The 27880-nt window shown below is 42.8% G+C and overlaps 2 protein-coding genes across 3 annotated transcripts in view; one reads left to right on the top strand and one right to left on the bottom strand.

Annotated features, from left to right (window-relative positions):
- Positions 1-2821, top strand: part of LOC114880389 — an 84651-nt gene extending 81830 nt beyond the window's left edge. For both annotated transcript variants that reach the window (XM_029196346.2, XM_029196345.2), the window contains one exon: positions 235-2821. In XM_029196346.2, coding sequence (XP_029052179.1) covers positions 235-351 — 117 coding nt within the window. In that variant the 3' untranslated portion in view covers positions 352-2821. The remainder of the gene's footprint in view (positions 1-234) is intronic.
- A 6390-nt stretch (positions 2822-9211) lies between these two features.
- Positions 9212-26781, bottom strand: LOC114880386 (zinc finger protein 358-like). Its single transcript, XM_029196340.2, has 5 exons — positions 26104-26781; positions 23859-23957; positions 20079-20725; positions 19677-19953; positions 9212-10723 (listed from the first exon to the last, which is right to left on the bottom strand). Exons 1-5 carry the CDS (start codon positions 26306-26308, stop codon positions 10464-10466), a joined length of 1488 nt encoding a protein of 495 aa, XP_029052173.2. The 5' UTR covers positions 26309-26781; the 3' UTR covers positions 9212-10463.
- Between the last annotated feature and the right edge of the window lie 1099 nt (positions 26782-27880).

The raw sequence follows: 27880 nt of genomic DNA, 5'->3' as shown, positions 1-27880 counted from the left end.
CTGGCGAACGAGCAATTACACTGGGGATTCCGGAATGCTAACGAGACGATCTCCCCTTCGTTTTGCCTGGGGAATCTACAAAAACGTTAACGAGAACGTTAGCTTTCAGGCTTCTACGTTTTTTATCAACGACGAGCCTGTATTCTTTGACCTTTATGATTAGGATACTTTGGCACCAACTTAAGCAGATTTAACACTTCTTTCACTTTGTCGATTTCTCTTATTTTTTTTCAGAGCAATTACTTCGACTGCGACGACGATTTTGGCGACGCCAGAACGGAATTGGCTGCGGGAACACCGATTCTACTGGACCACGCTCTGTCGCATCCATTGACGTGTTCCATACAGTAGCAGCCGAGCAACCTGTTTGAAAATCGACCTTCCGTTAGTTTGCTGTGCTATCTTACCAACCGGAAATCATCGAATTATCGAAGTTTCGTCGAGAACACTGGACTAGGAACGAAGCGTAGACGTTCAACGCGTACACTTTGATCTGGAGAAACGATCGAGCGAAGATCAATGAATCGAAGAAGAATTTAATGAACACCATTGGCTCTTTAATTAAGCTCATTGATTAATCAGCGATTGTGGAAATGTTTCCTTTGAAACAAGTATCAACAAAAAGACTTGGATTACAAAATCTTTCTTTCAATCTTAATTGCAGCTTTCGACCAAACGAGAGAGAAAAATACTCAATTTTTAAATATGGTTGTTGGAAAAATTCATATTTCATTGAATTTTTATATCATTTTAACGAAATTCCTATGTGATATTAATAACATATTGTACAACATTTATTGCCAATGAAATTCTGAATGAGCTTGAAAACCTTTTGTGGGAAAAATAAAATAAAATTGATGGATACAGAGTGGAGACACTCAAAGGGCTAAATTATATTTAATTAATAGGGTTCATGGAACAATTATCTCGCTAATACAAATACATATAAAATTTCACAGAAAGCTACAAAATAACAGCTATTGATCTTGGACGTCTGGTGTAATTCATTCTGTCATTGTTCTCTGGAAAAGAACAGTTCTAGCGACGTTAACTCTACAGATATATAATTTACGGACAATATTTAACAAAATAAGTCGCAATCATTCTCCCTTTTTCTTTTTATAATACAACAAAATGCAGGCTTACGAAACTTAGAATATAAACTCTGTCTGAATGTGCAAAAGTTTGTAATCGCAATTGCGTGACTTTGGATATTAAAAAAAAAAAGAGAGATGTTACAAAATTGCTGCTCACAAATTTCACGTTTTTATTAAACATATTTCGATGTCGATAACAAATGCCGAGGAAAACGGTACACACAGAGAGGAAATTCTAGGTTCATACTGAAAAAATAAATGAATAAATAAAAATGCTCTCGCCTGGCTCAAAATCGAATTTATCGACACATGCCAAAAATGAAAATGCGCCAAATTTCTAATCTAATTAGCGATAAATATAACGATAATAAGTAAATGAATAAATAAACGATAACCCTAATGATAATTTTGATCTAGTTGGAAGGTGTAACGTGATTAAGACGTATGTGTAGGTAACATTTAAATGATTCAACGTACACGATGTGAGAATTATATATATATACACATTATCTTTACTACACGTTTTATTATTACTAATTATACTTATTCGATTAAGTCTAATAGGATATATACACGTTGTTGAACGTTATGAGCCCGCGAACAAATAATATGAAACGAGATAAATGAGGATAGTTAACACGGAAAGGAAGATGCGTGACGTATTAATAAATTAACAGAATTTATACATGTATATACGTGTATACGTCGAACACGTGTGTGATTAAGTTTTATAAAAATCATCTTTAGTTAGATGTTTCGTGTTCAGTTATTAACACGTTGACTGCCGCCTGCTATAAACTAATCAGAGGAACTCCCCAAGTGTTACGCTCACTTATTAATAAGTAAGCGTAATAATTATTATAATCATTTGGATATTTATTAAATTGATGATACTGATCACTGGTGATCAGAAGCGGATTAACATTTTTGGGGCTCGGGGTTATCAAACATTTGAAGGTCCTCTCGGTTGATGAACTTTGTTCAGAAAATGAAATTTATTCTAAATAAAATTAAGTAACATTTTAAAAAAGCGGCAGTCGATGTACGATCCATGACTATAATAAACGATGTAACCATAAACGAAGCTAGGCCTGAGTTACATAGGATTGAGCGAAAGTGGAATAAGTAGAAGAGGTTTGACGTTTTCGTGAGTGAGGAGCAGGAAACTCGCGTTCAAGGGTGCAAGTGCCAAACTAAAGTTTAATCGTGCGACGCTCGTAAGCTTAGGTGATTCGTTATTGAAATATTTCCTTAACCCTCATACGCTGATTTAAATTTTGAAAAAAGGAATCCCAATTACCATTACTATTCGTTTTAATTTCAAGTGAAAGTGAATGTTTTGTGTAATTAATTTTGAGGAGTGTGTGAGGGTTAAGGACCCTTCTAGATTACGATAAGGATATAAAGATAACGTCTTTCGAACTTGTTCAATGTACCGTGCTTCCCTCTAATGAGGACGAATATTGTCCATTCTGTCGCTAAGCTTTCAGGACTTTTAATTAACCCTTTCGCTGCCAGTGGAAGGGTTGATACCGAATTTCAAAAACACAAAACGTAATGATTTTGTGAATATTCAATTTCTTACAACGATGAAGTCTGTAATAAATGATTCGTGGTTTCGTGAAGTTCGATGGTTAACTCTGGGGCAGCGGACCATGAAGAGAGCCCCAGTTTTAATTCAATTTTGCATCTCGTATTATTTACATCTTTAATTTAAAATTTATTCTCCCAATATATAAAATTCTTTCATTTAAAAATGATATATTTAACTTTAAATTTATATCCTTGTATATATTTTCTAAATATGGATCAGGATTGACTCAGACGCCGCTGTTCAAGGGTTAAATTTTAAAATATTTACTTTACAAAATATCGCTGCCATTTTTCTCCAACAACAAATTGACTGTTTTAATGATTAAGAAAAATACAGAAGCTAAAGCGACGCTTAGATTAGAAAGGGAAGTATATGCGGATCTTTGATCATCTAGTTACGAACGGAAGAGGGTCGACGAAATAATAGATCGTTGTCGGTTTAAACATTCCGTTGACAGCGTTCCTTTGTTAACAATTGTTAGAACGATTATACGTTAAGATTGTTGATATACTTTTGTTATTCCTGTCGCTTCGAGGAACCTCGCATTTCCGTCTCTCTTCCGCTTTCAAAGCGGCCAATCCCCGGCTGCTCTATATTTCTCTATCTCTCTCTATCCCTCAATCTCTCTCATCGACGAAAGTAAAAAAACATAATTAAAAAAAGTAATCGTTTTCCGAGTTCTCGAGAGACGGCAAGTGACGTTACGATATAAAACTACGTGGCTTCTAATCGTTTTATAGTAATGTAAGCCGTAATTAAGCCGAGGTGAATGGGTTCTTGGCGTACTCTTGGATATGGCTATCATTAAAATGCGATAAAATATCATTACACCTCGTGTCGTTTTATAAACCAGCCCCCTTATTATTTATTTTTTTCATCATATAATATTTTGCGTTAAATTAAAGTAAATGGCATGACAGATTCAATGACATTGATATTTTAGATATCTGAGAAATGATATTCAAAGAACCAGTACGAAAATTAGAAAATGAGAATAGAAGAAAGATTTAATATAAAATTTAAACTTCAAATCATACATTGAGCTAACAAAAAATGATGTTAGAGATTCTAGAAAGAAAGTAGAAAGAGTCCAGGCAGAGCTAAAATAAAAACATAATCAAATAGGATGAGTGGTTCTTCTCTGATTAAAGGGGACCTTAATTAACGCCAAAAAAGGAACCAGTAAAGCCCTGATTCCACTATCCAAGGGTGTAAATCGTTTAAACAATTTTAACATCACTGTTTTACCATCTGCTGTAAAGAAGGCGTGTTTTTATGCCAGTAGATGTTCATAGCACAGTTTTATTTTATACCATCATAGAATACAGTAGATACATACCATCTCCCAGTAAGTAAATACTCCCCTTCGAGTATCCTACTGTTCAGCTGGCGATAAAACAGCAGCCTTCTATATACACTATCAACCTATAGTATTTCAACCCCTAACATTTTATCAAGCATTTTGTGTTTTTAATTTTCTGATCATAGAATTTAGAATTTGGAGTCGCCTTGACACTGGAATGGAATTTCTTGTCATTCCTCTTTCAAAGCACACTTAAAACAACCCTTTATTGTGTGTCATTCTATTTATTTCCAAATAATCCTACATTTCGATTAAAATGATCCTTTTATCCTGTACACCAAGACTTCCATGACTTCGTGTAAAGAAAGTCTAATAGTTTCAACCCTTTGTTCGACAGGCACCTCCATCAAGCATCGGATCAGAATCGTTTTATCAGAGTCGAGGATCATCTTTGGGGCCAAAGCGAGACGGAGAACCTCTTAAAAGAGGAAAGAGGATCAGTAAATAGAAGCCAAGATGCAAATTGAATTCGCCAGTCGAGCAAGAGGATACTCTTATTTCGTAGCGCGTTCGCTAGGGGTGTGAGTGTTGGGGATGGGGTTGAAAAGGGAAGGGGGTGAGTGGATAGATAGGTGTCCTCTTGGAAGGATACCTTAGGGAGCGACGCTTATATCGAGTTAGAGACGTTTGAATACCGACGCGTTTCCGTTGGAAGGGGGTTCGTGATATCGAAGGTTCAAAAGTTGATACCCAACCACCTTCCACGCTTCCTAGTCATCCTTATACGATTAGACCCGGTGCTACGTAGCTCGCTGCAGAAGAGGGTCGCTTCCACCCTCTCCCACTTGCCGGTTCCTCTTCTACCCCGAGCAGGAACGTTGAGCTCGATGCAGTCCTTGCACGACGCGTAGAATACTTAAGATCCGTGTCCTTGTGTCCCCGCCCGTCGAACCGTCAAGGATCCGGTCGCTTCTTCAGACTGGATGACGTGCAGCACGCATAAAGTATTCCTAGGAGGCGATCCATTTCGAAACTGAGTTACGGCCGCTACGTGGTCCAGGTAGGCGTCGATACGGCCGCGAAATTATGCACGGTGTATGGTTACTGAGAAACGTTAGGACGACATAGATACAGTCTTTTGGATATTTTTCAAAAAACTTGAAAATGGTTTCCCAGTTAGCAAATTTTTTAAACTCTGATTCCAACACACACATAATTTTTAATCAAATTTCATAATTTATTTCTCTGAATTGTGATGTAATACCAGCTTAATCGTTGAACACATTTTTGACGTGGTCAATTGGGTGACAACCCCCCTCCCGTTTCGACGTGTTAATATTACGAGCAACCCACCTACCAGAATTCACCATAAAACTGTCGTCAATAGTATTCACAGAATAAAACGTAATTGCTTTCGCAGGAATCCTCTGATGGGGCAAAAAGTAGCATACGTGGAGCAGTAAATTCAGGGAGGTCGGAGTCGCGTGTACGCGTGGATTAATCAGACGCGGGGGTGGTAAACGGTATTGACGCGAAACGTTGAAGAACATCGCGCGGACACGACGAGCACGAAAACGAAGAACGAAGCAGAAGGACCCGGGTCTGGTTCGGTCATCAATGATGCAGGTTAAAGGAGATACATGGCGCCACCCAGGCAACCACGGTGCACGTCCTCGGGGGTCGATTTCGTCTCGGTGAACAGGACATCGTCGAACGAATAATCACTTTTCGAAAGTATCCTCCTGGTGTATTCGTTGCCAATGGTCCACGTTGCTCGGCGATCATTTATTCAAGATCGGAAATGAATCGAGCTCCCACGGGGATCTAGTCATCGAACACGTATGCGTGTGTATCGATAGACCTATTTCTCGGTTATTTCGACGAGACTTTAGTGATCCCGCGATGTCTCACCTATACTTTCTAGTTAACTGCTCGAAACATCTTATTTGAAACTTTTATATGGTGTGAAGTTGGTATCCTACGATTTAACCCTTTAGTGGTGAGATGCAATATGATGTACTTCAATTATTCTGTTTGAATTACAGGGTTCTGATTCTAAAATTCCAAAATTTTGAAATTCTCAAATTCTAATATTCTGAAAAAAAATATTACCCCCAAAAAATCCTAATTACGTTAATAAGTTATCAGAATTATTTAACTCCTTTCATTAGAATTTAAATAAGATTACTTCCTGATAGGTCTTTGGAAGGAGGAATGTGATATAAAGTTGTCGAGGACGTTCGATGTTTATATTCAAGCCTGAGTAAGCAGGAATTCAATCGATCTTGAACTCTATTGAGTCAGTCGAAGCGAAGACTTCTGATGGATCGCGTTGGAACGTGCGACATGCGCCTTTCTTCTTTACTACCCATTTGTTTTATTCTTAGTGGCCGGTTCCTGGGCTATTTATTTAAACTCTCTTCACGTAAGACAGCAACAGAGTCTCGTCGTTATTAGAAAAAGCCTACTGACAAATGGTGCTACCCTTGACAGGCTGTCGCACCGTCGATACTTTGATGTCCTCCGGAAACAAAAGAATCCCTTTTCCTTGCAAATAAATGAATGTTGAAAATAATAAAATTGAGCGTGGAAAAAATTTTAGGGGTAGGGTGGATGGAAAGAGACACGCAATGTCAGAGTTCATAGGAGACGACGAGCATGGAATTAACGCGTGGCATACAACAGGATAAATTGAATAAAACTCGCTGTGTAATCTCCTTCTCAAAAATTCCATTAACCGAGCGCTTGGACAACGCTGCACGTACGATAATTGCGAATTGACGTTTTTTAATCCACACCGAGGCACGATCAGCTGACGTGAAAATCCTCGCTCGCAAACGAGATTATACCCTGTTCGCGAAAAATGGGATTTCAGAAAGGATGGTATCTCGTATATTCTTCTGGAACACTCATTCCTCGTTATAAACGTTCAAAAAATTTGCAAATTTTGCAGTTTCTATTTTATACCTCTATATTTTATTCAATTCCCAAGCGTTCCACAAAATTTTTCACTCTCATAGTCTCAACCCATAAATTTTTAATTTTACAATTTTCAAGTTTCTCAAACTTTTAATTCCACAAATTCCAAATATTTTCAATTTCACAATTTCCAAATTTTTAATTTCACTTTAGCTTTCAACCCCAACAAATAAAGGTATCGCAGAATCTTTTGTTTTACAAAAAAAAAGTAATGAAGCAGGTACTTCATTCCGTACTCTTTTTTTCCAGGTGTACGAGTACCGGAGTACGTGATGCATCTCGACTGGGACTACGAGGAAAATATTGGCACGCACGGTCACACGTATCGATTGCCGCTTCACCGTCGGATACGTCGGCGACGTCGGTCCCGCGCTATGGTACATCACTCAAGGATGTCAGGATCGGGACAGGTTACGAGGTTCTCCGGTTTCCATCAATTTGGTGACACTCTTGCGTTCAACTGCGACGGTTCGCTCGAGTTATTGCAGGATAACACGCGGAACGATGCTGTAAATAATATGGAGAAGCAGCGAGAGGGTTTATGGAAGCTCGAACACGGTCACAGGGCCGAGATACGAAAAAAAGAAAAAAATAAAACGATAGAGGGTGTAGAAGGTGGTAAAAGTAGAAAACGGTTAGGGTAGAAGTAAGCAAAAGAGGGATGGATTCCAGGTATGCAGAGGATGATCCTGGATGTCATATTTCAAAGTGAAGCATCCTCGGAGGAGTCGTGAATACCTTAATAGTCATAAGGTGTATCCGCAGAAGGCTTCTGTATTTGTCCCCGCTAAACGTGTTTCAATGTTCTACAACTTCCAACGTACAGACGATACGACCCTGGACAGTCGTTTTCTGGTTTCGATATGACGAGGACCTCGAACTGGCACCGTCTCTTCGGGTTGCTTGGGAAATTGCAGGAAATACTGGAAACTGGTAGTGACCCGCTGCAACGGGAATTGCGATCGGAGTGGTACTTGTTGAAATTGTCTGGTTTGTCGGGCAATCTTCCCAATGTTCGATGTAGATCGGGTAGCTGAGGGGGCTGGAGGGGGTTGAAATTTGTACTCTACACTCGGATGCTTCCCAATAACATCCTTGTGCTAGATATTCTAATTATTTGAAATTGAATAATTCCATGGGCTTGATTGGTTGAATTTAATTTGATTAATTGGTATTTTTTTTTAATCTCATTTCCTAATTAAACTTCACTAAACGATCGCAAACCTTGTCAAACAATATCAGTCCGACAAATCGAGTGAGAAACCGGCCAGGAAGATTCCGAGCGTACCTGTCCGGGTCAAATGAACAGGCTTAATAAATCTGGCCGACGATACGGTGCTCCCAGTAATCACGTCATTACTCACACAAACAAACGGCCACTCACACGGACCTGGTCTGGTGCTATTTAATAATGAGAGGCTCTCTATTACTCAATGGCTATTAGAGTGGATGCAGTTGGCAGGGCGAGAGAGAAGGGGGTGGGTTTCGGTTCTACTCTGTTCACGGTGCAATCGGTTAATCACCGTTCTCTCATCCCCATTCCTGAGACACGATTTAAGCGAGCGCCGTGTTCCAGCCACCCCCGCGAGTCCCCATATCAATTAATCTTACCCAGAATGCAATAACTGTCCAATCTGCCCCCGTGGCTGCGTCATGGTGTCGTGCAGTCAGTGCTGTAACGTTCTCCTTCCTCCGACCACCCCTTTCACCGCCCGTCTCGTCCATCTTTGTCACTTGCTTTTTCCCTCTTTATTCGACTTGGAGCGTCCTTCGAAGTTGCTGAAAATCGTGAAGCACATCCCCGAAACGAGCGGTCCGGAAAATCTCGCGTCGAAACGACGCATCCCTTGTGCTCGACCCTGGCCGAAATAATGAGAGTTGCAGAAGAGAAAGGGGCGCGGGAAAAGGACGGATGGAAGAGAGTCGACGAACGAAACTCGTCGGAAAACATATTGGGCCGTTAAGGGGTACGCCGTTAAGGGTAGTCTGCTTAATTGGCACGGCCGTTTAACCCTGAATTACACACCGGACGGATCGCGCAGACTAAAACGAACTGGATGCGAAGCTACCAGATTCTTTGGTCAATGATTAATCGCGTTCATCGTCGATTCTTGTCCTTCGTATCCTCTTCATCTTGAACACCCTTCATCTTAAGGGTGATTTGAACGCACGATTGGATAATGAATTGAAAAATTTTAATGTAGGATTGAAACAAATCTTCTTTTTTATTCAAATAACGATGATATAAAGTTCTTCGAAAATTCTTAAAGGTACGTTTGAAACGAAAGAAGGGATCGTGTATGTACTTGTACGTGTGTGTGCATGTGTTTATGACTGATAAAAAGAATTACAAATGGTAACAGCATTTATTGTTAATAATAATATTAATAATTGCAATAATATTAATAGCGAGTTTTCTAATTACAATAATTACATAATAATAGGAATGGTACAACAATAAAAATCTTTTCAATAGCGAGAAGAGAGAAAGAATACAATTACTCGTTGATGAGACACTTAAGGGAATGTTTCATCCCCTTTTTCTCTTTCTTTCGATCAGAACCGAATCGGTTCCCAAATGTTTCGTCTCTATTTATAATTATTTATAGCCTCGACTTCGTTCCTTTTTATTTATATATGTATATATTTATACGCTTAGGCTAGGCGAGATACAGTCTAGGTGCTATTTACAATTCTTTTCTTTTCCACTTTTTTTTTTGGTCACAACTTTGGGGGTGGGTGATGCCCTTTCTTGAACGATAGGTGCTGAAGATATGCAAAATACAGTACGCTGCTCGTACTTTTCTTTACACTTGTTGATTAACGACGATCAAACGAGCTTAATTCTAATTTTTATTACACATATTATTAAAATTATTTCTCATCAATTGTTTTAAAAAAAGAAGAACAGGTCGTGGTTTTTTATTTGGATATTACACCTTTTCAAACGCAATCAAACAGTATTAAACACGATCAAACTAAGCTCGTTTAATCGCCACAAAGAACATCGCGTAAACGTCTACTTAATACGAGAAGTACAGTGAACGATTATCAATACTTAACGAACGATTCAACACGGCGAGTACCGATACTCGTGAAAACAAATGAATTTCTTTGAAATACCGTGGTTGTCGCTCAAGAAAAAAGGATCCTCATGAATCTATTTAATTCTTATCATTATACTTTCTTGCTCGAACCTCGCGTGGAATGTACAGCTTTGATAACAATCGGAATGTGTATACCATTGACATTCCAGTCGACGAAACATCATACCATCCCTCGATTATCATTGCACCCGAACAAACGCGTTTCTATTTCAATAAATACAAGATCCAATTCAAACGCGAATGTACAAATTGACGTACACGTTTAATCGGAGGGTGTTCGACGACAAGGCCAAAATGAGATCTGCCGAGTTCCACGAATTGCACCGTTCCGGAAGTGTCCGAATAAATTTTTCTCTTCTTAGAAGAGAGATTCACCGTTTCATTCACTGCAATAATTGCGGATTGCCGTTGGGGAGAGAATTTTGTCCAGGGATGGGGTTCAAACCGGATGGTCGTTGGGACGCGTTCAAGTCAGCGTGTTGGGTCTCCCGATGCCTTCTTAGATCCACCTTTCGTTGGAAAGCTCGACCACAAAGTTCACAGGCGAAAGGTTTGAAACCCGTGTGCTTTCTCGAATGCGTGATCAGGTTGCTGCTTTGGGAGAACGCTTTTCCACACACCTGACATTTATGTGGCTTCTCACCTGTAACATAAATGATGAGCGATGAGTGAGACACTTTTTTATATTAAATATTTGAAAAGAGGAATCTCATATCCAATTGGGGAGGGATGGACCACATTTTAAAAACGGTGTTTTTAAAATGTAAATATTTTTATAATTGAGGGATTAAGTGAAAGGAATCTGCCATATATGTATAAATTATCATTTTCCGTTAGTTTCTTTTATTTCAAATAATATTCTTTCCACTGGACCCTTCAAATTAAAAAAATGGTCCAACTACCCTTAGACTAACCGAGGTCTATCCCTCCCTACCTTGCAGCACATACAAATTGAATCCCCTAAAACACCCCCGGAACCCATTCACTATCCACGAGAAACCCCATCTACAACCCCTGGTGATCGGATCGACATCTGAACTCTAGTATTCGCCATTCGCTCGCACTCGACATTCACTCGTCGAGGAGCGTTAATTCGCGGAAGTAGTCGTTAATTCGCAGCCCCGACGATGTCTAGCTTCCCGTACAATCATGAACCAAGTCCGACAGATATTTCTGTATAAGATGGAGGTGCGCTAAGGGTGAAGAGCAGGGGGTTGTATCACGGATGCGGGGCACGCCCGGTCAAGATTTCCTCCCAAGCGAGAATCTCAGCCTCCCCGGCGGCGAAGCATAGAGAGGGTTGGGTGTGAGGGGGTGGAGGGTGCAGCCAGGTCTCGCCTAGTTAGACAAGCGCGTGGGGTGGGAGAAGAGTGGCGAACGGGGTAGGGTGGCCGTTTCTCCTGCGGTGGGCACGAGTTCTGATTGGCGGCCAGGGGCGGCTCCAACCCTCGTGTTTCCATGACTACCGGGGAGATAACCCGGCGGTCGGCTACGAAACAGAGATCGAACACGGGGAGAGAAAGAGACAGAGGCTCTCTCCAATGAAGAGAGAGCGCCATGGGGCAGAGAAAATGATTTCAGGACGAAGAAAGGTAGACAGTGAATCGGATCGTTGCGAAGGAGAGGGAAAAGGAAAAATATCGCGGGCAAGAAAGATGGACGATACGATTGGGATTAGAAGAAAGAGAAGGAGAGTTTCAGCAATGCGAACTATGTCGGCGGAGGGCAACAGAGGCCCGTTAATGGACTCCCCTGTCCGCTCGTACGTCCACTACTCTCTGTCCGAGAGTTCCACGTAGACAGACCACATCCCACGCACACACACGTGTACAAGCGTTAGAGATCAGGCGGTGGGTGGATTCATAAACAACTCGTTAGCCGAGCCTTCAATCTCGCCCGGCCGATACGAACGACCGTCGATCACCTTTGCGATTATACCTGATCGTTATCTGGATTCCTTTTTGGACAAACCGGCCTTCGCTTCGTTTTGATTTTTCCTTTCAGACACAATGAGAATTTTCCACAATTTGGAGGAATTATTTTTCTTCGATTGGCTTAAGGGATGGAAAATCAAATTTGGATATCGAATTTATTGCAATAATTGACCAAGCCTGAAATAATCTGTTTCAGGTGGCGAACAACCGCAACGATTTCCATGGACTTGAAATCGAGATTCAAAGGAGTATTCAGGGTTAAGGGTGAGTCGTCAAGGGCGTGCTGCTGGAATTCGTCGGGACTGCCGCTCGATGAAATTCCATGGAGTTCGTGCCTGGATGAAACGGCAGAATGAATAGAATTTTCACGGCATTAAGCGAGGAACTCCTGGAAAAGCGGAGAGAAATGAGAGCGGAGAGGCGAGCTAGCCGGGCTGTTTGAAATTTACGGGATCATAAAAATCAAAACCCTTACCGATAACCGGGGTTATTTATTCGACATGTATAAATTGATTCAATTTGGAAAATCTGATTGGAGAAACTTGTTTAAATATTGCAGTGAAAATGCGACCAGGGCCGGCTTTGAACTTTAAAACCTTGCAATTTGTTAATTTATATTATTTGAATGGATTTTTCCAAACATTCTATCGAGCCTCGTAAAATGCCTGAAATTCTACCTATACCTGAAAACTATGCAAATTTCGGTGGTCGGGTTGGTGTAAAAAGTTCTGCCTCGAAAAGTATTCGACCGAGAGAATTTTCACGGTGCACGAAAGACATCGAACGGAAGAATTTCCGTATCACGAGAGGAAGGGTGGAGGAGGTAAGCGAGCAGGGACGTCTTCCGGAATTTACGCGCTCATAAAAATCAAGAACCGTCGGCTCTCTCACACCGAGGTTGTCCTTTTCGTCTTTATTTTCCAGAGAAACCCAGCCAACGTGGCACCACGGTTACGTCTGCCATCCGAATGCATTCTACGTTTCTTTCTGACCGTCGTTTCCGGTGTACGTACACTGATATAAACCCTGCACCGAGACAGAGGGAAGCCCGTTCCTGTTGGTACGTGGTTTTCAGAATATCTGGTCAAAGATTCAGTTCGGCTTGCCAGTAGAGATTCCGTGTTCTCAATTTTTCAGGAGAGAAAATAGAAGAGAAGCAAGGAAGTCGAAACTGAGAGCCCCTGAGGTTTAAGACGCCATTACACCCCTGGCGCTGTCGGCCGACGCCCCTAAAACTATATTAAACTCCCGGAAATCTTGCGAGGGTCCTTTCTCTCTCTCCTTCGCTAATTCCCTCCCTTCTTTCCATCTGCCTGCCCTCGTAGACGCTGCCCACTGGAAACAACCCCCTCCGTAATCCTTCAACCCTCTACACAAGAGGAACTCTCGAGAGCGGAAAACCAAGACGGCAGTTTGATCGTTTCCACTGCTGGGACAAACGAGTTTTTCCGATCGTTTTATCTTGACGAGTTTGTGTCTTAGAATAGAGATTCATTGAGAAGATTTTCTAACGTCATTTTCTATTTTAGTATTTTGGCTCGTCATATAATATTCGACAGAATGCACGTTTAATAAGTTAGCTCTCCACTTAGAAGGATAATTGAAATACACCTGTTTCCTATCGAATGCCTATTAATAAACTTGAAGTAGGTAAAGTGTTAATTAGATAAATGGGAAAATTTTGCAATCAGATTAAAACATCCAAGTTCGGCACAAATCTAATTGCAGGGCTAATACAAAATTAATAAATGAATTTAGAATTGACAGTAGTAAAGTCAATAATTATACGAGGAACCAGATATCAAATACCCTTTATAACTTTTCGATCAATTTTTTATTTTGGAAATGTTTGAACGTAAAATCGACCCACGAAGAAAAAATTTTACTAATAGTCCTGTTTAAATTTCAGGAGAGGGAAAGGTGAGTGAAAAAGAGAGACGAAGGTGAGTCGGACTCTGGCTGAGGCATTGATTTCCTCTCGTCTTCATCGACCACGTTCCGACCCTCTGGGGGCGTCCCTACCCTCGAACAGAAATCCTCGCGAGAGAAAGAGAAAATCGAAGGAAAGTACCGTATCTCATATTTCATATCGGGAGGGGCAGCATGGATTTTCTTTTCGCTCGTCTGCAAAGCTTCGAGTAAGCGTTATCCGCCGACGTCAAGCGGATCTTTCCTAGCGAGCTTCTGTCACATGAAACAGGAAAAAGAATCCAGGTGCTTTCAGTCAGAATCCTCGGCTGTGTTTTGCCTTCATCGAACAGTGAGATTTCTTCGAAGAACATCAAACCGGATTTTACCAGACTATTTTAAAAATAAGCGGTAATTAGAAGAATTGACTAATTGAGCTTAGTTGCTAAAATTAACCATTCTTTGATTCAACTGGCAAGTAAAACTAGCTGAAACCAGTTGCAGTATACACATTCGATAATTTCCTGCATTTCGAGCGTCAATTTTATATGATACAACTATAATTAATTCTAATATCATTTTTAATTTATCAAGAAAAGCATCCCCGACATTTTGAATTTTCTTCCATCACGGTGCAGTTCTACAACTCGACACGGTATTCAGTCAACGACTGTTACCAGTCCCATGGGGTCCGGGCTGATCCAACAACGCGGTTGTATTTACTATTTCACGCGTACACCGGTACCCATGGTATCCGGCAATAGCAACACGAGAGTTGTGTCGTCGACACAACTACAACGTTTTACATGCCGTACACGAACGGCACCGGCTACATCGTTTGCACGAACAATAGGGTTACGGGGGTGGCTAGCGAGGGGGTGGGTACAGGGCACCAATGACAAGAGCACAGACCTGGGAATTTGCGGCGGTCTAGCTGCAACTGGAAATGTTTTGCAGACTACTAATATTCCGCCCTGGCACGACGAAATGCCTGGTAAACATGAAAAAATCGTTCGAGTTGCAGCTTTTCCGGGGATGAAAAATATCGCTGGTTGGAGAGCCGTTCCTGATGCGTTTTAATGCTGGAAATGCATCGTTGGATGGAGGTGTAAAAATGAAAGGGGTAAATATTTTTGTTGTGAAAATTTTCCTTTTGTACGAATGAATTCAATCGACTCTTTCATACATATTTGTGATACAGTGTTAATGTAATATAATATTATATTATAATATAGGCGATTAACACTCTATTGCAGAATATTGTCCACCCACGATTACTAGTTATTTTATCGCGATAATTGAAGAAGGGAGAAAGCTGTAGGAAGGAAGAAACACGATACTGGAGTTAAGTCTGTTAGCTCCTTAGTGCTTTCGGTGTACCGCAGGGATCCGTAGTAATAATCCTCTCCCGAACGATCACGGCGGATGTAGAGCTATTAAATTATTACGGCGTCGATCAACATTAGGAATCGTGACAAATCCGATCTTCCATAATCGCGTGAAGCCTCATCTTCGAACGGTCCTCGATGTACACGCACCTTAATTGACAATTGTGACTCACAAACGACTTTCTTCTTATCCGACTATTGAGATTGCTCGGACAGAGAGGCCATTAGTAAGAAATCCCTTATCGAACGTGAATTATATACGGATACTAAAATTGCTCGAAGAAATCGGATCGCCTATGACAGATAAAGTAAATAGGATTTCCTTCGATAGACGGATAAAGATAAGGGAAATCATGACTTTTAAACCTTTAATCTGAAATTCGATTCAATTAGTGCGTGTATCGGATCGAGTGAAAAGAAAGGAAAAAATTCGCATCTTAAGATAAAGTTGGAAGATATAGAATTCAAGTGTGATCGAGTTTCTTGCGTCTAAGTACTAAGAAAATAATTGAATTATTCCACATGAAATTAACTCCACATGGTTCGCGGGGGATTAATTTTGCCCAAAAAGAAGATTGCACCCTTTTTTCTTTTCATCAATCTTCATCGGTATGAAGCATCCGCATATAAATGCATCGATGCAACGCTCGTATTCCGGGCGCAGTTAATTTCAACCCTGTAGGCCGGGGGTGTTGGAGGTTCGGGAGGGTGGTTGCGCGGATAGGCGGAGGAGCGAAAAAGGAGGATGCAGAGGGATGAGCGGCGAGATATGGCGGGTCAGGTGGAAGGGGTTGACGTGTTTCTGGCATGTCGATAACCCTGGAAATTTAATCATGCCGCTTCACTATGAACACTATGCGCCACTCACCGCTATATGGATGATGCCTTGCTTCCGTGGAACGTTATACCGGCGAATTTGCATGTTTAATGCCGTATCGGTTGCTTATGCCGCATCTCACTGACGTGACATTAAATAGAACATCGTCTAACGAATGCACCATGGGGGATGAAGTTTACTCTTAGATCTAGAATATCTAAGAAACTATTTTTGATGGATGCTTCGTTGAAAGCCTCTTCGAAGTTAATTTTAGAATATCTTCTTGACAATTCAGACATCTTTGAATAAAAACCTGTATCAACCCTGAACTAGCTACTCCATTTTAGCAATGGAAGGGATACATCGACTAACGAGCCGTAAATACGAAAACGGGACAAAAGATGAGAAGCTGAAGAGAGACAGAGACGAGGAGGCATGTCGCGAAGTTTAAACAGCTTAGAGGGATGTTGCGGCGCCCCCGATGCTTGGGGCGCCAAGTCAGCCGGAAACCTCTAATAGCCTCGTCTCGTCCCCGTACAAAGGAGAGGGACGAAGAACGAACGAACGAGGAGAGAGTCAACAACTGGATGGTGAACGTGGCCGCAAAGGTGGCTGTATATGTTGCACGCTTGTATCTCGCCGGGTATACGATAACCGCACCCTCGAGGTGAGTTTGAGGGAGACGTTCGGCCAGGTATCCTACATTAAAGCCACCGCTAAATTCATAATACCGTCGGCGAAACGCGTCCGTATCTCTTTCATGTTTATAGAGTTGTCCCGTTTAGTTGCGGTACCCATTCCTCGGACCGCAAACCAGAAAACAAGACCTCCGCTTCTCTTTCGTGTCGGAAAAAGAAGAATTCCAATGTTTTACAGTGACTACATTGAAGTTAGCGTCTACTCTATCTCTGAACGACGATTTAAGACCAACGTGATTGCAAACTATATCTCTTTGCAAATGAAACTTCTAGCATCTTCAGGAACATAAACAGAGAGCCTATATAGGTCTGTCTACGTGATGAGATCGAAAAGTGTACAGACGGTAGCCACCCCTTCTGATCTTCATCCCTCTATCAGCTTTGCTTTGCGCCGTCGGTGGACAGGTTGTGTTTATTATGAAAACATCGAGACCACTGTTGTGCTGTTCGATCGCACAGCAGGCGTGTGTGTTTAAGTGCGCATACAGGCTGCAACTTGATTCTCTCGATGGCAAAAAGACGTGGGCTTTGATCGATAACATTTCTCTGTAATCACATATGGGCTTCACGAAATTTACTAGGATGTAACTGACCGTGTACACTATTCAAATCCCTTCGCGGGAAACAAGAGATAGGAATTTCATTTTTTCAATGAGAATTGAATGGTCAAACTTTTCCGAAATCGTCACGTCCGTCCAGTCCACTTAATCGCAGGAACTTGAAACAGCAATATTTTCTCGTGGTTGGACGGTGGATCATCAGAAATAGATAAGTCCAATGTTTTCTCATCGAGAAGTGCAGAGAGCGTGTGCGGCCACTTGTCGGTCCTGTCACCGTTCGTCCAGACCGGCAATCGGCTCGTCAACCCCTTGGCGGCCACCCTAGAACCCATGCACTTGACTCGTCGACGGGGGGTGGTGGTGGTCCAGAACGCACCCTAAAAGGCGCACCTAACAGCGAAGGTAACGCGTTCCACCCCTCGTAGCTATTCCGGCTGCTGGCTCGCGCACGAACAATATTTGCAGAGCTCTTATTCCGGCACTTCCCAAGCCTGTGTGAGCGCAGCTTCAACCACCCTCCCCCTCCGTGCGAACCGAGCCCCCGTTTTCTCTTGCCGCCCCTCGTGTGCACCAGCAACCACCTACCTACCTACCTAATAATGATTTTACGTTACGCCATGCCGGTCCCCTGGGAATCCGACGGTGCCGCACCCTTATTGCACATGGCCCGTGCTCACCGAGACCAAGGGTATACGCAAAACGAGGGGGTGGCTGGAAAAAGAGGACTGATTATCATTAGCAACAGAGGTCCCAGAACACCCTCGGTTTACTGCTTGACGCACGTACGCACGCCAACCTCGAGGTCATGAAAGGGACCTTGTTTCAAGGGTGGTAGAGGGGTAAGGAAACGTACTGCATGATTGAGGATTTTAATTGAACCGAGTGATAGTCTTCGGGTTTTCTGAGAAAGTGAAGGTCATTCTTATTTCAGAGGAAAAACCTAGTCGTGAGGCATCGAATGGTGGAGCCTTTCAGCCTCTCCGAATTTTTCATCCCTCTGAATAATGAATTAAATGTTCCATGGCGACCCTCGAAGAGGTGATGCGTGAAGGCGGACTACGAAAGCGCGTAGACAACGCGGTAGGTCCCACAGGGTTGTTAGATAGCTGTAGGAAGTGACCGTCTCTTTGTATCCTCTTTCGACGAGTCCTTCTTCGGTTGTTTCATCGAAACGAGGGTGAATGAGAGAGGCAGTCGAGTCGGAACGACAAGAAACAGGAGGAGGAGGAGCATCGGGGAGGACAAGGTGATAATTTGATAAGATATTGGGAGGGTTGCCATGGAGACGATACAAAACCCAGACCCCTGACTGGAACACTCCTTCGGCTGTTCCTCTAACTCGCTTCCACCCTTGGAAGGAGCTACTCCTTCAGGAGCGTCGCTCCATCAACCGAGACACCCAAGTGTCAAGTGTCCCAACACCATCGTCCGCTCACCTATGGGTACCTAAGGGATGTTGATCCCTTGAACAGGGCTGATCTTCGACTTTCCACGAAGATACGAGCTGTCGATGGGCAAGGGGATGGAAAACGTTTCCATCGGTGTAACTTTTGTACATTGTTGAAGTACTCGAAATTTCGAGTACCTCTGTACCCCCTAAAGTACATTTTCATTCGTTCGAATCACAGCTAAGAGTTTTCTGAGACCATAATTCAAAAACGATCGCAAAGTGTAATCACAGACGGTGCAATTCAAGTAGCAAATAGAAATCCATATCCATGACATATTTATAGTCCATGGGGCCAGAAGGAGCTGTCCACATTTCCCACGGACAATTTTCGTCATAGAAAAATTCCATTCGTAGATTGGCCGTCCACTGTGTCATTCTACCTCGTGAGAACGAGAGAAGCATCGAAGGAAAGAAGATGAAACGATAGGCACCCCGAAAGACATTACGATTATTACCGAGTGAAGCTCGCAATGAGGGGCTCGCCACCCCTAAAATGCACTGGCCACATGTGGCCTCGATCCGAATGGGATCCTCTTGCTTACGACAAGACTCCGTCCAGACGGTTAACTGCATTATTTATCGTACGAAGTTGCTCTGCTAATTGATCCCTGACGTCCCTGCTGCGATCAACTCAAACGTGGAATTTTCGTACACGAATTCTGAACGAATATAATTTTCCTATGGCTCAATTATCGAATATTTTCCTCGATATTTAGTGTGCAATGAATTTTAAAAAATTTATTCTTTCTCCACTTTTTGGTCTCTGGAGTTAATCGATTTGGCAAATAATGGTTTCATATATTGATCGAGTTTTATAAATTCTTCATTTAAATACACTTACCAGTGTGTATGTAGGTGTGCTTCTTCATGTCACTCTTCTGGTGGAATCTCTTTCCGCAGAATTGACAGGGGTACGGTCTGGTGTCGGAATGGATTAAAAGATGAGTACTCAGTGTACTGGAACGTTTAAACGCTTTTCCGCACTGCTTACACTCGAACACCTTTTCCGCAGAGTGTACAGCCCTGTGTTGAGTCAGGCTGATCTCATGGCCGAACGTTTTATTGCACAGCTCGCAGGCAAAGGGTCTCTTGCCGTTGTGGGATCTTCTTGCGTGCACCTGTAAAAAGAAAAAAACACCACGTTCTTTATATTACATCTGATCACACCAGTGACCTTCACATTAATCAACCTTCTCCATATTCTCTACAATTCCTCTCAGAAATCTGATCTAATGAAACCTACCTCGAGTCCATGAGGCGTGCTGAACATCTTGTCGCACTTGACACAGCTGTACACATCGCCGAGCGGATGATGATGAAGGCCGTGGGCGGTGTGGGTCGAGTGAAGACCAGGATGACCCGGGTGGACTCCGCGCAGCAGTGGGTGCAGGTGCGGCGGTAACAAGTGATGAGGCAGGAGCTGGGGATGCAGGTACGACAGAGGGTGATGAGGATGAGGAGGTAAGAGTCCACCTTGAAGATGAAGAGGTGGGTACAGTATGGAGGAGCCAGGTGGAGGGGGATGTGCCCCGATGGAGGTGTCCCTGTGAGGAGAGGTGTTCTGCAGATGGGCAGACGGAGGATCCGGCCTCAAAAGAGCTGAAACGCTGAAAGTGTCTCCGGATTTCTTCGGAGGGTTCGAAGCCGGGGACGTCGCGACGCTGTTAGGCGACGGCGTCGTCGACGATCGCGGAGGACTCGATGCCTCGCGATCGTCCTCGTCACCCACTTCCTCGACGTCCACGTCCACTTCCTCGTCTTCGACGTCCACGTCCACCTCGCCGTCTCGACGATCCGACGGTGGAGAGTCCGGACAGGGAGAGTGCGACGGCGAGGGACTCCTGGTCGCTGGAGACCCCACCAGACGACCCACTCCAAAAGACAGTCGTTCTGGAATGAAAATTTTGTTCGATGCCTTTTTAATCCCATTTAAATCCCATTCCTATCGACGATTGACAAGGATCCTGAGTCACGTATACAGCTGGAATATAAGACGAACGATGCAGGGGAATCTGAGAAAAACGACGACCACGGTTAAATTCGGTTTCCCGAAGAAGCTGATGGAATGAGATTTGAGTCACGTACTGGGTCCTTTTTTCCCCATCGACCCGGAGGTAGGCTAGGGGTTAACGAGACCGGGAAAAATCGAAGCACACCGGATCCACCTAGAAAACCCTTTTTCAAGATACTTCCTTTAATTTGTTCCCTAAACACGGGTCCAAGTTCCTCGATCAACTGAATTGGGCAGGTTTCGATTTGAGAATTGATCGAACAATAAGAAACAAGAAGGTTTCATTAAGTATACTTATAATCGCAGTGATAAGGCGATAAGAAGTGTTTAAATCGTATAAATAGTCGTATAACGTGAGCGATCGATCATCGAATCGATAATATCTGAAATGTATCGATACTTTCAATCGAAATTGAGGATCATCGAGTCTCGGTACTTAAGACTTTCGTATCGGGCCTGGTATTTCTAATAATCGAGAACGATCACGAGCGGCAGTGATTTACGATGTCGGTGGGTCGGAAAATCGGTTCTGGTTAGAGGAGAAAAAGAGGGGTGTTTCCGTCTTCTTCAGGGGGCGAATATCAATCCAACAGACTGTACACCGGGTATATTATATTTATAATCCGTGCGCGTGACACGTGGTCACGTGCCTGGGTATATAATGCACCGGTGCTGGTTAATCGCATTTAAAGCTCTCCACCATCATCCCCGGGAAGGGCCGATTATTATCGCGTCTCCTGGTGGCTTTGCAATCGAATCAAAATACGCCTGAAGTCTCGGTAGAGTGGCCTAATGTAATGAGAAACGTCGAGACGATGAAAAAAGGAAACAGGAAACGGCAGACGTAATATAGGGGTGGGTATTTTTTTTTTTTTTTTTTTTTTATGTAAATCTAGGACGAACGATGAAATTATCAAATTCTCGAACGTGTTGCTCTGTAAAAATGTACATTGATAAAAAGAAAGATTCAGTGACGAAGGGGAAGAATAGTCGTGAAAGCAAAAGATAGACTGCGGGAGCGAGCAAAAGTGAAAGAAAAGGGTAAGAGGAAGTCCGGACAGATGTGACTCGAAGCAAGATAGGAAGAACTGCTTACGCAAATGCCATGTCTGGCTCTGTTGGAATGCGGTAAAAACCGACGGTGCAAACTGGCGAGAAAAACCGTCATCATCGTGCCAACCGTCCAACAGATGGGTTACTTTGGTCCGGGTGTTTGGCGGAGCTTGCACGCGTATTCGCGTGAATGTACATCTGGAGCCTCCTAGAAGAGTCGGATACAAGGGACGCCGTAAGAAACTCTTTGAAATTATTTTTCAATATTTTGATTTTAAATCGAAATTCTTATGCTTTAATTGGGAGCAAGATTCGCCTGAATGTTGCAAGATAATTTACAGAGACGCGACGATGGATCCGCAAGTGGCATCAAGAAGGAGGCTCGTGACAAGGGATGACAATGATGGCGATGCCGAAGATGCTTGTGGACATGGATTAATAAAGGAAGGCCAAGCCGGGGGAACAATTAGATCGAGTTAACGGGCAACTTTAATCTTCTGTCGTCCGTCAGTCGTTTACTGCGTAGCGATCTGCCGCTATTAAAGCCGTTACACGCTTCACCGTTTCAAAGCCCCCTTTTCCCTCCTCGTTGCACCAGAAACTACGACTTTCGATCGAAACGATGGAACGATGTGGGTTTACAGAAACGAATTTCTCATTCTCGTCGCTACTTATTTAACGAGACCCTCTGATTTAAGGATTAGATAAGAGACGCGAGAATCTGCTGGTCCAAAATCTGATTCTGACATGGGATGAAAGATGGTAAATTGTCAAAGGCATAGACAGAGAAATTAATTGGAAGAAATCTGGAAAGATTTGAATGATTTTAAATGTGTAGGTCTATGGTAGACCTAAATTAAAATTTAAACAATCTTTCTCTAATTTTTTCAAAAGTTCCTATCAACAAATGCAAGAAATGAAAAAAGATGCTAGCGTCTCGAGACGATCCTAGACGTATGTATAGGTGTATGTCGCGACAAATGAATGGCCACGTGCAGCAAGAAGGAGTCGGAAGAGACCAAGTTATATGCACGAGCGTTTAACATGACAAGATGGTACTAATTCAGGGTAGGTAGAACTGAGAGGCCGACCATCGTACGAGTACAAAGGGGCCGACGGTCCGAATCCCTGTACAGCGCCTCTAATCTGCTCCAATTGGAACGACAGGAGTTAGAAGGGCCGATGTCCCTCCACGGTATAACGCGTGCTACCATTTATCCCAATCATCGGACGACCGGTCGTTCTTAACGATCGACAAATAAAAACTACTCGTCATCCGGGCTGAGGAGGAAGCGAAACGGGGCAACAAGCCGACCATCTACACCTTCCTCGGAACAAAGTCGGAGTGGACTTTGTCGCATTAAAACGTCATTAGGTAAAGAAGAATTTTTAATTCCCTTGATTCTATTGCTTCTTGGAATATTTTTTAAACCAACCAGAGAAATGGAATTTTTTTTGGTTCGTTTAAAGGAATGTTTCTTATTTTGTGATACTGATGGATCAAACGAGAAATAACTGGTTTATTATGCAATACAGCTGCGTAAATTTGGCGATAATTTTGATTTATTTCACACGATTGTGACATGTCTTAGCTACTCTAAGATTGATCGAACGAAGGTATTCTTTGGCTGGATTTTATGCTGATACCTTTCTTTACGTTAGATTACATTGAATCCGTATTATTGTTGTTATTTAAAAAGTCGATAATCTCTATTCCTCATTGCTGTTGTAAACCGTGTTGCGAAATCAGGAAGCTTTAAACTTCTTATCAATGTAGTAGTGACACGATGATCTAGCTTAAAATTGATCGAACATCGATCGTAATCTCAGAGGATTTTGGACAGATTAAACCCGAATTAATGTTGTTTTTATTTGTCAGCCAATAATCATCGTCATCTGCCGCTAAAAAGAAAGACATGATTCTCGAAGACCAATCAGAAATAAATTTAGAATATTTACCTGAATGACTTTTGGGGAGGGGTGGCAGACTGGTGATCTCGGTAGGGTTTCCAAATGGGGCCCACAGTCTGGGGAACATTAAACGAACGTTGCAACCACCTGAAAACAAAAGCAATGTTACGTGAAATCCTGGTGAAAATATGAAGGATCGAGTAATATTTTCGAATCGTTCATGCATCATTGTCTCGGGAGCCGCTAACGGAGAAGCAACGTCTGGGGGTAGGGGGGCTGACAAATTTCGTATTCCCGGGCCGTACAAAAGATCAACCCCTCGACAAGAGCGTCTTTATTAGAAAGGAGGGAGACCGTTCTCTATTTATCAACCTTGCCCCGGCCATTACTCGCTCTCTTTTCTCCGTGGCTGCATTCCAATCCACGAACGGCCGCCATTCGTTTTGCTCGACTCTTTGATCGCCGTTTGGTAGCTAGCTGGAATTTGAACTTTCCGCGAAATCTAGAGTCTTTTATATTCGAATTTCCTTCTGTCACGACCCTTCGATTCAACCATTCCATGATTTCTTTTCAAAATCAAACCTACCACCGTAATCGTTCTAAATTAAATTTATTTTTTTAATAAACTGGAGATCGCAAGCGCGTATCGAGGAGCGGAAAAAAGAATGCGGGGTAAAAATGAAAGAATGAAATCCGTAATCCGGGCAATATAGGACCGACCGGGATAATCTGAGATAGCGCACGGAGATTAGCGCGCCACGCCGCAAAGGCTATCTCATTCTCGCAGGATTATCAGAAATAAATCATATTTTCCTATAAAGCGAGCACACTCCAAGATAAGATGTCCGCGCGCGGTTTAGGTAGAACCAACCATCGATACCGAGTGTGTACACACCAGGTAATGCGTGTTTGTTACCCGTGAACAACACCGTCCACGACGATATCGGCATTTGTTCGTTTCGTTGAGTTTAACCTGCGTGTCGCTCGTAAATCTATAAAAAGATAAATCCTATGACGCGTGATTTTTTAAGGACCATTTTAGGGGATGATTGACCCCCATTATCTGCTTGAAATCACAATCTAAGTCTGTTATTAAACCTACCAGGTGGAATGATAAATATTCCTTTATCTTTCGCTGTAACTATCAGTAATTGCTCATTACTAAGTAGGAAACTGATTAGAGTTATCTGTCTGTGACCTAAAGTGAATATATTAATTGTTGACTTTAACCCTTTTTTTTAAATATTAAAATTTCATATGATTTTCTTTAAGTCTTCATCCACCATCACCGGCAGATAACCCCTTCAAGGCCCAAGAAGAGACAACAAATACCCCGACCCTAAGGAAACAACCCTCTTCTGCCTATCACCTGGCAATTATCGCTTAAACCGTTTTAGGTCGATTCCTACACGCTGTTTGGTTGATATTATTGCGTTAGCTATTAGGTCGATTAGCAGTATTAGTATAGGCAGCCATCTAATGCTTCGTCCGTTCCCCTCTCACCTGTTGAACGATCGCTGTTGTGCTCCCTTTACGCACCTGCACACACACCCTTGCCATGCATTTCAACATGCTGAACCAATGACGATGGACAGGACGTGTGCAACACAATGGGTACATATACAAGCGTGCAGGGTGCAGATAGCTCAGGTGTCGGCGGGAATTCAAGGGCGTAAACGGCGCGTTGCAGAGATAATAGGCAGGTAATAGATAGCATGATGACAGGCGACAACGGGATGAATGTCAGGGGTGAGATGCGAAGCCGCGCGAGGGATGCAGAAACGATCGGGGAACGGGTTTCACGCCGGTCGAGGGAAATGTAATTCTGTGGCCTGCTCGTTCTCTCCGTTTCATTCTCCATTCTGTGATACTCGGAATCATTTATCAACGCGTTTTGTCAATTCATAATTTGCTTTTTATCATTTCAACTAATTAAATTTCTTTTTAGAGTATCAAAAATTGTTGACTTACAAAAGAAATGCAACGAAATACATATAATTTTAGAAAATTGTCACAATTAGATGATAAAATGATTTACTTTAGATGACAGATCAATGATAAAGAGAATCATAGAGCGAAATTTGAATTTGACAGAATTGAATAGCAATGCCACTGCGATTTGCGACCACACGATGATTCTAATTCAATTTGACAATGATTTGGAATGCAATTATGATATTCCATCAGTGGTTGCCTAATGATTATCTTCAGCATTAAACATAAAAATTAAATTTAAATTGTCATTATTTCAGGGGTGAAAGATGAATTGAAAATATGATTTATCCGGTCCTACCTTCGGTGTCAACGGAAACCTGCGGACTCTCCTGAAGATTCTCGTTGTTATTCGTTTCCGGCGACAAAGCCTGCTGGTGCACCAACGAGGATGCCGTCTGTTTCGGCTTGACAACGCGAAAAGCTGACGCTTCCGCGACACCCCTGCGCGAAAAGTCCAGAGGACCCACCCCTACAGGCGAGTGTTGCTGCTGCACTTCCATCATCCTGCTCCGACAGTTCGATATCACTTACAACAATTCTACCCTCACTGTACACGACATCCGCTCCCTTTCAGGTTCAACGAGCGTTTTTCACCACCGTACTATCACCATCCCCTTTTTACAATAACATGAAGCACTGCCTCCAGAAATCATCCCCTTTCCCACGAAGGTTACAATCTAAACTTTCTTATCCTTAATTATCAGTGGATTTTTCAACCCGTTCGCAGCCCTCGTTCAAATCACCCACCCTTGAATCTCTCGCTACGAGCGACGACGTCGATCAAAGACGACGATTGTTCGTTGGAGAACGATACGCGAAACGATGTTCCGGCTTACGAGGACACTGATTTCCGTGCCGTCCATCGGCCAGACAGGTCAGGAACGAGGAGCACCGGCACCCGGGGATGCGAGAGACGTTATAGCGGGTGCCTCGACGCCGACTGCTGTTAACGGGTCTGATAGTGGAGGAACTCCCATGCGATGACGGACGAAAGTCGCGAGTTAGACTGAGAGAAAGAAGGGGGGGTACGCACACACCAGCCTCGATCTTCTCTGTTCAGCAACGAGAAAGAGCGCGGACCAAGAAGAAAGAGGGAGCGAGAAGGATCGAGCAGGAACACCCACACAGATGTTGGATGCATGCCGGGATTTTCGATGGAGACTCCGCCTCCACGGCACGCCTCCTTCGTCCCTACTCCACCCCCACGAAACCACTCACCATGGCCCTGATGTCACAGACCGACACACGCTTTGGATACCCACCACCACCACCATAGGGCTCACTCTCTCGGTACGTTGATGCTATCGCATGTTACCAACACACCGAGGTGGCTAGCGAGTATGTTTATTCGTTTGCCAGTGATGTGGGTGCTGTTTAACTGGTAGTGTACGTGTGGCTGGTAGGTACAGCGAATGGACACGAGACACGGTGTGTGCCACGCTCTCTCACCTCCGGTTGCAGCATTATGTGGAACCACTCGGCCACTCTGATTCCACTCTTGACTCTACTGATTGATATTTGTGCGCCCGTTCCTACACGCCCGGAAGTAAATGCGTCGTAGACGTATTTCCTTTTGGGCTTGGGGTGGGTTGAAGAGAAGGAAAGATTGGGGGTGTGATTAATCCTTTGAATAATGAACTCATGGTCTCTGACACGTCATATATTTATTGTTGTAACAATGATATTTAGGAGGCTGCTTATCAATTTTTGGTCTTGAAACTAAGTGCATATAGTGATCATTAAAATTGATGAAGTGATTATAAGATAACATTCACACAATAAGCATTGTTCCTACATTTGAAGGTTCGATATAAGCTTTAGGGATCAGGCGTTCAAAATGTTTCTGCGTTAGGGATGTAATCAGTCATGATTATTTTGGATTCTCCAGCGTCTAAAAGATAATTTGCAATATTTTTGCTGATTAATAAATATTGAAATCCATTTCAATATATCAAAACTTAGGGGTTTTTTATTTCGGTCGTATATTATCGGTGCTTAAATTGCATCAAGGTGTGAAAGGCGTCAATCACACCGCATTAAATTTCTGGCTGACTCGGCAAAACGAGAAAATAAGC

Source organism: Osmia bicornis, chromosome 14, assembly GCF_907164935.1.
Source record: "Osmia bicornis bicornis chromosome 14, iOsmBic2.1, whole genome shotgun sequence".
Taxonomy (NCBI): domain Eukaryota; kingdom Metazoa; phylum Arthropoda; class Insecta; order Hymenoptera; family Megachilidae; genus Osmia; species Osmia bicornis.
Note: the sequence above shows the minus strand (reverse complement) of the source record. Positions and strands in the feature narration are given on the sequence as shown.

Excerpts from the sequence above, each read along its gene's own strand:
- LOC114880386 (XM_029196340.2), bottom strand. The coding sequence starts at position 26,308 with ATGATGGAAGTGCAGCAGCAACACTCGCCTGTAGGGGTGGGTCCTCTG. Across the intron at positions 23,958-26,103 it reads GGTTTCCGTTGACACCGAAG|GTGGTTGCAACGTTCGTTTA; the intron begins GTAGGACCGGAT and ends TTTTGTTTTCAG. Across the intron at positions 20,726-23,858 it reads CCTCCCCAAAAGTCATTCAG|AACGACTGTCTTTTGGAGTG; the intron begins GTAAATATTCTA and ends TTTTCATTCCAG.